This window comes from Neltuma alba, unplaced genomic scaffold, assembly GCF_004799145.2.
Source record: "Neltuma alba isolate B1F8T4 unplaced genomic scaffold, ASM479914v2 tig00002734_pilon, whole genome shotgun sequence".
NCBI lineage: Eukaryota > Viridiplantae > Streptophyta > Magnoliopsida > Fabales > Fabaceae > Neltuma > Neltuma alba.
Genome location: NW_021632991.1, coordinates 42481 through 54411, shown reverse-complemented (window position 1 = coordinate 54411; position 11931 = coordinate 42481). Strand labels below are relative to the sequence as shown.

General features: G+C 37.4%; 3 protein-coding genes across 3 annotated transcripts; all 3 read right to left on the bottom strand.

The window, feature by feature from the left end:
* Positions 1-680: 680 nt before the first annotated feature.
* On the bottom strand, positions 681-1384 carry LOC114736407 (probable calcium-binding protein CML41; the record flags this gene model as incomplete). The annotated part of the gene is made up of 1 exon (XM_028924224.1): positions 681-1384. A coding segment is annotated over exon 1 (560 nt), but the record flags the coding sequence as incomplete, so codon positions are not given.
* Positions 1385-3562: 2178 nt separating this feature from the next.
* LOC114736384 (flavonol synthase/flavanone 3-hydroxylase-like) lies at positions 3563-4784 on the bottom strand. The gene is made up of 3 exons (XM_028924179.1): positions 4311-4784; positions 3893-4220; positions 3563-3785 (listed from the first exon to the last, which is right to left on the bottom strand). Exons 1-3 carry the CDS (start codon positions 4763-4765, stop codon positions 3573-3575), a joined length of 996 nt encoding a protein of 331 aa, XP_028780012.1. The 5' UTR covers positions 4766-4784; the 3' UTR covers positions 3563-3572.
* A 1887-nt stretch (positions 4785-6671) lies between these two features.
* LOC114736378 (probable galacturonosyltransferase-like 1) lies at positions 6672-8086 on the bottom strand. The gene has a single exon (XM_028924165.1). The coding sequence runs from the start codon at positions 8076-8078 to the stop codon at positions 7053-7055; it is 1026 nt and encodes a 341-aa protein (XP_028779998.1). The 5' UTR covers positions 8079-8086; the 3' UTR covers positions 6672-7052.
* Positions 8087-11931: the final 3845 nt, after the last annotated feature.

Sequence of the window (11931 nt, the reverse complement as noted above, 5' to 3'; positions counted from 1 at the left end):
ATAATATTTTTCAGATGCAATATGATCAATGCGTCTTTAAAAAGCCGAAAGGGATGGCAGCTTTGTCTTCTTTTGAGTCTCCACTTTACTTCAGTTTTAAGAGTGCTTCTGATATAATCTGATGCATTCTCAAAGTTTCAAGTCATCTCATGACACATTGACCAATATAGTCCAGTACTTGAGCCTGAACCTAGCAAAAAGTGATCGATCACTTGTGTACCTGCTTGTAAGGGGGCTAACAAGTTGAATTTTTATAAAGCACTGCAGACCAAAAAACTGTTTCTCCCTCCCCCGAATTATAAAAGGGATTGTTGCATATATGGTTCCAGAAGCAACAATTTTTTAGGGGAATATGTGCGCTCCTCAAAAATAGTTCATTCCCTCCCTAACCAACTCGCATAAATAACTGGATGATATATATATATATATATATAAATACTAGGCGTAAACATTGGGCATCTCTATACATTAATGATTTAAGAACAAGGCCATAATAATACACACACACACTAATAATAACATAAATCAATCCATACTATATTAATCGTATTTGCAAAAAGAGTTCAGAAGGTGGGACATAATATATAATGAGGTGATGAACAAGCAACTTCCAAAAGATAGACGATACCATGGACTGTACTTGTGGTTTGATTTTGGCGCTCACACACACACACACGCACACAACACATCTCAGGCCATCATTTGAAGAACTCTCATTGAAATCCAGCACTCCATTGCGATCAACATCAAAGGCATTGATCATTGCCACGCACTCATCGTACGACTTCTCGTCTCCCATACGATGCAGCATCCTCTGCAACCCTTTTGGTGTTATGGACCCCGATCCTTTGTCCCACTCGAACATCTCAAATGCCTTCTTCAGATCCTCGTCTTCTTCCTTCGTCATCAGCTTCATGAAATCTTCCATGTCCAGAAGATTGTCTCCGTCTGAATCAAGGTCACGGATCACCCCTTCCGCCTCTTCGTGGGTCAAGTTCTCCCCAATGGACCCGAAATACGACCTGAGTTCATAGGCGGATATTTTGCCGTCTCCGTTGCCGTCGAAACGGCGGAACACCTCCCTCAGTTCATCCTCTCTGGTAATAGGCTTTGGGGTAGATGGTGATGATGACATGGGAGAGGTTGAGGGGTTGGAGGATCTTGATCTGGGTTTTGACTTTGAGCGACCAAGACTGAGTCTGAGACCTGTGTTGGAGAACCACTTGGAGGTGGACGCCATGAACGTAATTGATTGGATAGGGGAAGAATTGGTGTAACTTGTATATACGAAAGGGATTGAGAGAGAGAGAGAGAGAGAGAGAGGATGATGAGGAAGAAAGGATTGGGTATTGAGGATGAAGTTGCGATGAACCTGCAAAAAGGGGGCAGAAGAACCGGGATAACAGAGACATCAGACATGTCAATAAAGCTTACGTGACTTCGCTGCCTCCTAGGAAATTGCATGGTAGCTTCCTCCCAGGTCCCACCTTGCAACCACACTAAGAAATACCTTTCGTGGCATTGAACGTACCTCCATTTTGTTAAGATGTCACGTGTCAGTAAATTTAATTTGACGTGGCAAGAAGCATACAAGTCTTCCGTTCAATTAAGTTTTTTGTTTTGTCAAACTTCCATTAAATTAAGTTGAAAAAGATGTAAGATTTAGGGTTAATGTTAATTATAACTAACTGACAACATTTAATTTGGTTGGCGTTGTACCTCTATTTTGTTAGATGTCACGTTAAAATTTTGATGGCTTTGTGTACAAGCTCATCCTTATTTATAAGAGTGTACATACTCATTTTGACTCTAATCTCACGAGCCTTTAGTTTCCTAATGTCGTCCATGAAGGCATTGATATATTCTTAATTTCCTACTTACAGCTGTGCTTTTCACTTTCATGTACACTCTTATGAATAGGATCTGTGATCTTTTAATTTATACCTCGGTTTGCATCATGCTTAAATCAATTTTTTGAGATTTACGAATAACCTTTTTCCTTTTTTTTTTAATGTTCATTTGTTTTGTGATGTATGATTGATCTATCTCCTCTCTCTGTTTTTTCCTAAAATAATTTTTAATATTTTATGATTTCAAATCAATGTGTTATTCATTTACAAGTTACTCCATTATTTTGCCAAATTAATTTATCAATTCAAGCACGGCACTTGCTTCCAATACATATATAGACACCCTAATCTACTAGCATTCTTAAAGTAAAGATCAATATAGATGTTACTTGGGAAAAATAACATCTATTTGAATCGTATGCTCCCAGAAATAGAACAAACATATATATATATATATATATATATATATATATATGCATGCTTACATGGTTAACTCATGTCGGCTGAAACGTCCTCCATTTAATCCTCCGTTTCATTTCCTTCTGTCCATTTGGTATAGCTGAACTGCCAGAAACCAACAAGTTAATGATTTAAAGCAACCAGAGAAACACCAATCAACTCCTCCTCTGGTCCTATTTATTATACATGTAAGTATATATCTCTACTTGTAATTTTCTCCCTAACGTGTAGATTAATAAAACGCGCTGTTTTCATCATTTCATATCTCAAATTTCTTCTGAACAGTTCTGAAAAATCATCCATTCACTAAAATGGACAAAGTGCAATGAGTCTCGTCTCTAATGCCATTCATAAGGCTCCACCTCACACAGCTGAGGTGAAGGTTGATCAAAGATTTATTATTCTCAATACTTTTTTTTGTTTTTGCCAACAAATTATCCCGTTGGTGTCTGGGGTAGGTTCTGTAGCCAAGTCCAGCCCAGATTAGTTCATACTGGGCTGGGCTTGAAGTAGGTAGAAAGTCAGTCCAATGCAAAATTTCAACAAAAATGAAGAGAAATAGCTGTTCCAATTACATACTGCAAGGTCAACAGCTTGGAATTATAGCTTAATTGTATGGTTTATCCAATTATCGAACTTCTTTGTCCTGCATAAAATTAAGTATGGTCGGAAACCCTTAAAAGGGTTGTGAAAAAAATAAGATGAAAGTAAATAGTAAAACATTAGTTATTTCAGAGGAAGAATTAATGACAAATAAGAAATTCCTAAACAGGTTTTATAATATGTTTTACGTTTTAATGTACTTCAATATGTTTGGCTTTATACAAATTTAATTTAATTAGTGCCAGATTTATAATGTGCACTGAAATTCTAAAATAATTGAGGGGGGAAATTATAAAATTTAGGGGTGGCAATATCATAATAATATATATACATGCGTTTTGGGGGGCTAGAGAGAGTTTGAAAATCTGTAGAATTAACAGGGAACAGTTATACACTTACTCAACGGACGAAAAAGAAACAAGAACGTTGAAGATGATCAGAAATGAATATTTCAAGGATTTCGTAGAAAACTGAAAGAGCTGACCACTTGACTCGTCTTCTCACAGTTTTGCCATACAATAAAGAGCCTATCTTTATTTATTTATTTTTTCTTAATGAGTAATTATTATATGTGTGAGAATGCAAACGCGTGGAGATATAGCTGGAGAAGACGAACTAAGGCGTGGCACCAGAAGTATGCAGTGGTGAGTTTGGGGATTCTCATTGAGGTAGCTTATTGAATTTGCGGTGCCGGTACTCGGCATAGGTTTTTGTTGAAAATTTGGGTGGGTTCCCTTGGTTCACCAGGGGCTGAAGAGGCCCGATCACCGCCTCATGCGGTGGCGCCACAAATACCGCCCACGACATCCGCATCCTTTCCTTGTTCACCAAGGTTCTGTGCAGAACACCCTTGTACTTGCCATTACTTAGCACCTAATGATAACCACCCCAACATAAATATCAATTCAATTATGCATGCTTGTCGAACAACGATAATAACGTCCGTGGCCTCTGCTTCGCCTGCAGGAAATGTATATTACCTCAAGTTGATCGCCGATGTGGACGAAGAAGGCGTTCTGCAGGTAATCGACGGCTACCCAGTGATCTTGGCTCCAAACTTGAAGGCCGGGAACATCGTTGGGGATAAGTAGGGTGAGGGCTGCCATGTCGGTGTGAGGCTCAACTCCCAAAGCGAGCTCTGGTTGTGGGCATGGCGGATACATGTTTATTTTCATTTCCATTTCCATATTTTCATCTCCCAGGCTGCTTCTCAATGCCTTCTTCTCCAGCCCCAGCCCTTCCGACAGAAGCTCCAGCACCTTGTCTGTTAAGCTCAACAGTTGTTTGGTGTATTCTTCCGTTACTTCCCTGAAATGACGTTAATTAATCTCCACATAAGAAAAACAAGTTAATTGATATGACTGATCAAGCTCTGTTTTTGATGTTCCGCCAACAAACCTGTAGGAAGGAGGGTTCTTGGGCCACATATCATAGTTGACCTTGGAAGGAGGAGTCATCCTATGGAAGTAGTAATCAATCCACTCCACCTTCTGCTCGAGATTCTTGGTCATCTTGGTGCCGTAGCCTTCAAAGCTTCCGGTGGAGGGGTCGTTTGCGTATGCCTCTTTCTCTTTCTGAGGCAAAGCGAAGAACTGCTGGCCCACCTCTTGTAACTGGCTGATCAGAGTCGGCGATATTCCGTGATCGGTGACGAGGAAGATCCCCCAGTCAGAGGCAGCTTCAGCCACTTGCTTGACCAAGATGTCGTGGGGGAGAGACAAAGAGATGACGGGCGCCGTCACACCCTCCACGGCTTTGGTATTCTCTGGCCGTTCATCGGCCGGGCGGATAAACTGAGCAGGAAGCTCCTTCAACAGCCCAGAGGCCAAGCACTGAATTCTTTCAACCTCCATGTATGATATGCGAGAGTTTTGGATATTGATAATGAAGTGAAGTCTTCAAGTCGGATAACTTATTTTATGGTGAGATGGTTATATATATGGATGAGCCACGAAGATGAATGCTGAAACCGCCCGCAACCAAGGAAGTTTATCAAAACTTAATTGACACTAAATGCAAACGGGAGTTATTGAGTTAATTTATAAATATTTGACCTATGCTGATTGTTAACTGTAGCCTCCTTAGACATAGAATGTAAAGGGATGGGAGTTCCAAAAAAATGAGCATTAAATAATCAATATCGAGATTAATAGGAGAGAAAACGACATATAGAACTCGCAAAAGAAAAGGTAATAATGATGAGATAACAAGATGTAAAATTAATTAACATGTAGAGTTATTTGTATAGTCATGCTATGTTTGTCAGATTTGGTATTAGAGCCTGATTTTACCTCTCTTTCGGCTCGCACAAGACTTCCAAAACTGCACTCAAAATCCCCAAAGCCTGTTTCAATCTTCAAGTCGCTGCTCCTGCAATGGTTTCTCTCCGCATTATGACGAGAAGTCCTAGCTCACCCTTCTATTGGGCTCAATTCCTAGGTCTGACTTTGACAAAAACCCCAAAGGCTTGACAATCATTGCTGTTGGGCGTCGAAGACCTTAAACATCATGAATGTTTTTTTCAAAAAAATAATAATATCTCTGTTTGTTAGTATAAGAACTAATTAATTAATTTGAGTAGATTAAAATAAATAGTTAAGTTAATTATTTATAATAAATAAGTATTTTTTTAAAAAAAATATCTTTGCTAATCTAGTATATTGGCTAAAACTACCATTGTTACAACCACTACCTTGAAAAAAAATAGATAAATATGAGAGACAAAATTGATTGGGTCTTATATTTAAAACCAAAATAAAATTCAAATGAACTCTTATATTAAGGATTAGAGGTAGTATTTGTTTGGTAAATAAATTTGATATTTTTTATGTTATGTCAAAAATTTAAAAAAATGATAATTAAAACCCTTCAAGGTCCGACCATATTTAATCTGTCAAAATTATAAGGATTAAAATTGGCAAAGAAGAAAAACAAAACAAAGGGGGATCAAATAAAGTACAGAGGCCCATAAATTAAGATTGAGCCTGAGAAAAAACATAATAAATTAATGTTCAATTTTTAAAAAAAATAATGTCCAATAATACCTTGAATAAGATGTTTTTCAATAACAAAATAAATGTACCTAACAAACGAAAAATGCTCGCAGCTGGCGAGGAGAATAAAGGACCAGGGCCACTTTTTTTATTTTCCTCCTCTTAACCTCTTTTATATCCTAATTACTGGATCAAATTTTTAACAAAATATTTTAAGAAATAAAATTCAAAGCATTCTGCCAATTAATACTATTTATTATGCAAGAATGGCGCCTAGGTAAAAATCTCGTCATTTTATGGATGTTGCAACTTTTTAAACATCTTTAACAAATTTAATTACAATTTCACACCGTCCTCGGGCATGAGAACGTCACGTATCTAGGATCTCGAACTGATCCGCGCCCACTATACCAATCTCAGAGATCCCCTTGAAACTAGGAACACATTCTATAAATTAAACCGTGGGTATGGCAGACTCCAACACAATTTTTACTAATGCCAAAAAGTTCTCATACATAGGTAGAGTATTTTGTAGAATAATAGTTTTGAGTTAAAAGTAAGGTAAAGGGACGCGTACGCAATCATTTGACTGGTTCCTATATAATGTCTCCTCTCCGGAATTGGTTGAGATCTAGTCATAATACGAGTATTATACATGGACTGCATGTGTTCCTCTGCGTGGTGGAGCGGATGTGACGATTAATTGTGAATAAATAATTCATGCCACATAAATAATTATGAATCTCATAATTGCAACCTGTTACGATTAATTAAACAAGGGACCTATAAATTCTATGAACTACAAAAATATGTGCCCCCATGTGCCTGATTTATTCCATCTATAACAGTCATACACTTAACTAGATCCCAACCAACAAAAAAAAAAAAGAAAAGAATACTAGCAGAATATGTATCTCACTGTACATCCCAAAAAATAATACTTCTCCGGCCTAAAACCCAATTTGTAACGCAAATTACACTACAAGGTATGTCTTACATTTGAGTAATAATAATAAGCATCTCACCGTGATCCATAGAAAGCCTGAGTGACTCTGGCGCCAGCTCTGTTGTATGAAAAAGGTAATTGGATTTATGAAAAACAGAATTAAACAAATATGAATCTGGGTAGGCGTCGGGCGAGGCGACTCTAGGCTTCCAAAGAGAATGGCGTATCCAGGAGATCATAAGGAGCCCATAACGCATCCAGTGGACAGGGCCTGTTTGCGTCCAATCGGGCCCAGGGCTTTCCCTTCCCGCTCCAATGCAGGAGGCTCGCCGGGCCCGGGTGCAGCTCCCGGCAAAGTCCCCGGAAGTTGTCTCCTCCCAGGCCGTGCTGGTTCCACCTGTGATCCACCGGAGCTATGTTTCCCGCGAAAACCAGCAAGAACGGCGGCAATGATCCCAGCTCGTAGATCCTCATTCTCTTCTGCAGCTCCATCCACTCCTCAATCTTCCTCGTGTAATCCCCCTCCCGCCATCGCTTCAGATCGATCACCATCACGCCCGTGTTAAAATAACAAGCCCTCCGACCCGAAAATGTGAGCGAAAGAGACGGGTTCGACCAGAAAGACGGCGTGAAGTAATAGGTGAAATTGGCGTTGCAGTATTCCGGCGCGGCGAGGACCGAATGGGAGCCGAGCGGCGTTGCGGCGAGCTTGGCGATGTCGTCGACGAGGACCAAGTCGGAGTCGAGGTAGACGACTTTGCGGACGGACGGCGGGAGGAGGTTGGCGAGGTAGTTGCGGGCGTAGTTGAGAGGGCAGTCCAATGCTGAGCGTATGGAGGAGGAGATGAGGCCTGAGACGAAGGTATCATGAAAAGGGTAGATTCCGAAACGGAGGTAAGGGAAGGAAGTGGAGAGGGTGTGGTTGAGGATGGAGGAGGAGGAAGGCTTGGAGCCGGCGGTGATGAAATGGAATACGATGTTGTCAGGGCAGGAGGAGTGTTGGAGTACGGAGAAGATAGCGGCCATGGAACCTCGAAGGTAGGAGAGGTCGAGGGTCATGGCGACGTGGACAGCGGCATCGTCGTCTTCGGAGGCGGGGCAGGAGGGAGAGTTGTAGAAGCGAGGGGCCTGTTTGAAGCGAAGAGTGGCGGTGGCAATGGTGGGCGGGAAGAAGAAGAGGAGGAGGAGGAGAGAGATGAGAAGAGGGAGGAGTGAAGGAAAAGACATGGCGGAACTGAGAATGGAGGGGGAGGGGGAGGGATGTATAAGAGATTGAGAATGAAGAGAGAGAGGGAAGGGAGAGGAATCCGAGGAGGGAAGGAAGAGATCGAGACGACACTTCTATAGGAGGAGGAGTATCTGTGTATCTTCTTGGCTTTCAACTCAAGTTGATTCAAACCGCCTCCAGCTTCAAACGAACTTTATTTTGTTCTTTTCTCATTTCTCCTACTAGTGATTTATTGGGAGCACTAGAAAAAAAACACGTGTGAAGATGATGAAGGCAGCATATGCTTTACTTCATCTATTTTGTGCGGTTGATTTCTACCTAAAAGAGTCAAAAACAGGCATTTGCGAGAGAATTAATAGGGTCGTAAATGACAGCAGAGGGGCGAGCTGATATTTTTTATTTTAATTTTGTTTGTTTGTTTGTTTGTGAATCAGGGGCAGTGAAGGGGGACGATAGTTGAAGAAGAGGATTTAATCAAGACGAAAAAAGGGTGGAGCAATATGCCATGCATATAATTAAAGGAAAATTACAATCAAATTCCATACAAGAAAAATAACTACTAAAAGGTCTAATAACAACATAAGTAGTTTGTAATGATAAGTTTTAAAGCAGAGAATAACAACTTCTGGAACTTGTTTTGTAATTTTTTTCTTGTATAAGATCTCATTGTGATTCTCCTTATAATTAATAACAAGTGAAATAAATGAAATGAAGAACAATGTATTGTAGGAGTGTCCCTAGCTAAGCTAGTTGAAGGGTGAAGGCAGTTCGTAGGAGTAGGTGATTCCAGGTTTTCAAGCGGTTCCTTCATTTTCTGTGGTTCAGCCATCGACGTCAAGGAAAGCTCTATTGCACCCTCTTCACAAGCTTCTATTTATGGACTTTAGAATCCATAATATGCCAAGCCTCTGAAATGCTTTTCAACTAAAACCAGGCTTCAAAACAAAGCAATTCCTTCTACTCCTATTTCTTCCAATTTCTCACACATATTTTCTCACCATTGGCATTATCTCCTCCACAATTCCAACAATTTTGTACGTGCACAAGTTGTTTACATCTTACTCTGTACAAACAACCAAACTCCAACACTCAGCGCATGTAAATTTAATATAGATAATCATATTCTTTTATATTATTTTCAAACTCAAGAGTAGTTTTTTTTTTTTAATTTGGGGCCATCGAGTAGGTTTCTTATTTAATACAAAATTTGACATTAATGTGATTACATATTTTATATAGTATTATTGTAGAAGTACTCCCTTCAGAATTTTTTACAAGTATTTTCTTAGCTTGAAAATATATAAGAAATAACTGGTCATTGTCTTGTGTATTTATTGAAAAATTTTCTTTTCACCCTCCTTAAGAAAGACAATTATCTTCATTTGTTAATACAAAAAACATGGTCACCATATTAAACAATCAGGAATTTTTAGGGAAAAAAATAACTCTTAACTATATTTATTGATCTTAATTATATTTCTTAATATGCGTGATTTATTTATTTTTTTATAAAAATGTTAGGGTTGAGTATGTTATTAATTAATTGACTTATTTGAGTAGTCAAATTATTAATATTGTGTGAAAAAGAAATATATTTTCCAATTTATGCTTACTAGTCTCTCACATGCAATTTTTTACTCAACTTAATAGAAATAGAAAAGAGTAAATTTGAAAGAAAGAAAGTAAGAAGGGTTAGTATATATAACATCAAATTTGCATGAATTTTGGTTTTGGATCCTGAAATTTTAAATTATAAGTTTCAGTCCTTCAAGGGGCAAAATGATTCTAATTTTTTATTAAATTATAAGGATTAAATTTTTTAACTGAAAAGAAATTTAAGAAATCAAAATCTATGATTTATAATTTCAAATACCAAAATTAAAATGAGAACGAGCTTAAACGGCTAAAAGTTGTATTAGCCTAAGTAAGAAATAGTCCATCATCTTTTCATGCAATCACTTATAAAAAAGGGGCCATCAGTTTCTGCCATCAGAGGAGACCGAATGGGGTAATTAATTGATCTTTTCCACTTTTCCCTTTTGTGAGCATTTTAAAAAATAAGAAAATAAAATACGGCATATTTAAAGTATTTAATTAAGAAAACTACTTTTTTTAAGTATTGACAAAAGTACGTAATTATACTCTTCCGGTTCTAAATGTAAGACCCTTATACTAGTGTGTATAAGGGTCTTATATTTAGGACCGGAGGAGTATATATATATTGTATATTCAAGGAGAAGGGAGCAATTTAATAACGGCATGGAAGCAAGAGAATGGCGATGATTGAGGAATAGGGAATACCAAAAAAAAAAATAATGGAAATAATTATTGGGTGGAAGAGGAAGAAGGGGGGAGGTGTCCAATTGTGTCTCAGGAAGAGGGTGCTTCTTAATTAATTGCCCCAAATTTATGCTTAACAAGATTAGACGGACACCCTTCTTAAGCGGCACTTCTACATCCCACATCACCCCAAATCTGGCCACCTCCCACGCACGTGGGACCCCTCACATTTCTACACTTCTCATAAATCATTTTCATATTCAATTAATTATTTATCTTCGCATTATATCATCTTATGTCTTCACGTTCATATACTCTACAAATAGGTATAAAATGTAAGTTATTTATAATCAATAGGAATCATTCATTGTTCATAAGTCATAGGTAATGGCATAATTTATTTCTCAGATTTTGTATGACGCTCACATCTATTTTTCCCAGTTTATGCAATTTTGTAACATTGTACTCTAACATTGCGGGCAAACAAACAAAAAAAAAATAGAGCAGTAACATCAGAGTAAAAAGATAATTAGATTTTTTACATAGTAATACTGATATCAATTCTCTTTGTTAAAAATAGATATATTTAAAAAAATTTAATTCACTTCAGTTTACTAAATATATATTTAATGCTGATTTAAATGTATAAAATAATTATAGACATGCTTTGATGAAAAAACAAATATCTATAACTTTACAGGTTGTTTTGAGAAAGCTAACGTAAAAACTTTTGTTGGTAGAAAACCCTGCAATAATATTTTAAAATGGAGAAAAAAAAAAGTTATAAAAAATGGGCATGCCCTGATGAGAAGGAACAAAAGTTTGAAAGAAAGTGTTGGTTAATTTGAAAGGGAAAGTGACGGCTAAACAAGACATGTGGGTGGGGAATCAATATTTGCTTTGCTCGATTGGTTTTCAATTTAATCCTCACAATCGTGACGTTTACTGACCTTCCCTCCTCCTCATGCTTTAGTGATCTTAACTGTTCATATTTGAAGACTTTTTTCCCCTCTTAGGTTTGGCCATCATTCACATCTGAAGATTAAATTCCAAGCTTTTTGACATTCCACGACTTTTTACCATAATGTTAAATATTTATTTCAGTCTAAATTATAACTCATGTTTCTTTATACCAAAAAAAAAAACTTATTTTAATCCAAAATAAGAGTCATATGTGTGGGTCTCCACAGTGTATTAGTGATATTTTTCTTGCTTTGCTCTTGTTAAACAAGAGTAATCAGTGAAGAAATGTAATTCTTTTTTATAAATTTATTCTTTTGTCAGCTTTTTCGACAAATTTAATGAGCTATTTAACTTTTTGGTACTTCCTACCCTACCCTGGTATATGTAAAATATTTTGAATCACTGCTTATTTTATAGCCCGAAGAGATTATTACTATCAATATTTAACATGAAGCATAAACTTAAAAGTATAATCCTTATTTTCGAAGGTTCAGATTCTGTAATTTGTTGTAGGCGAAAAAATTCTGTAATTTGTTTTACGAAAATGAAAAATTAACTTTCAAATTATGTCCTATCACTAGAAACGACAAAAGTTTTTTTTTTTGAGAG

Coding starts and splice junctions, on each gene's coding strand:
- LOC114736378 (XM_028924165.1), bottom strand. CDS start 8,078: ATGTCTTTTCCTTCACTCCTCCCTCTTCTCATCTCTCTCCTCCTCCTC.
- LOC114736384 (XM_028924179.1), bottom strand. CDS start 4,765: ATGGAGGTTGAAAGAATTCAGTGCTTGGCCTCTGGGCTGTTGAAGGAG. Junction 4,221..4,310: donor AAGAACCCTCCTTCCTACAG/GTTTGTTGGCGG, acceptor ACGTCATTTCAG/GGAAGTAACGGAAGAATACA. Junction 3,786..3,892: donor ACATCGGCGATCAACTTGAG/GTAATATACATT, acceptor GGTTATCATTAG/GTGCTAAGTAATGGCAAGTA.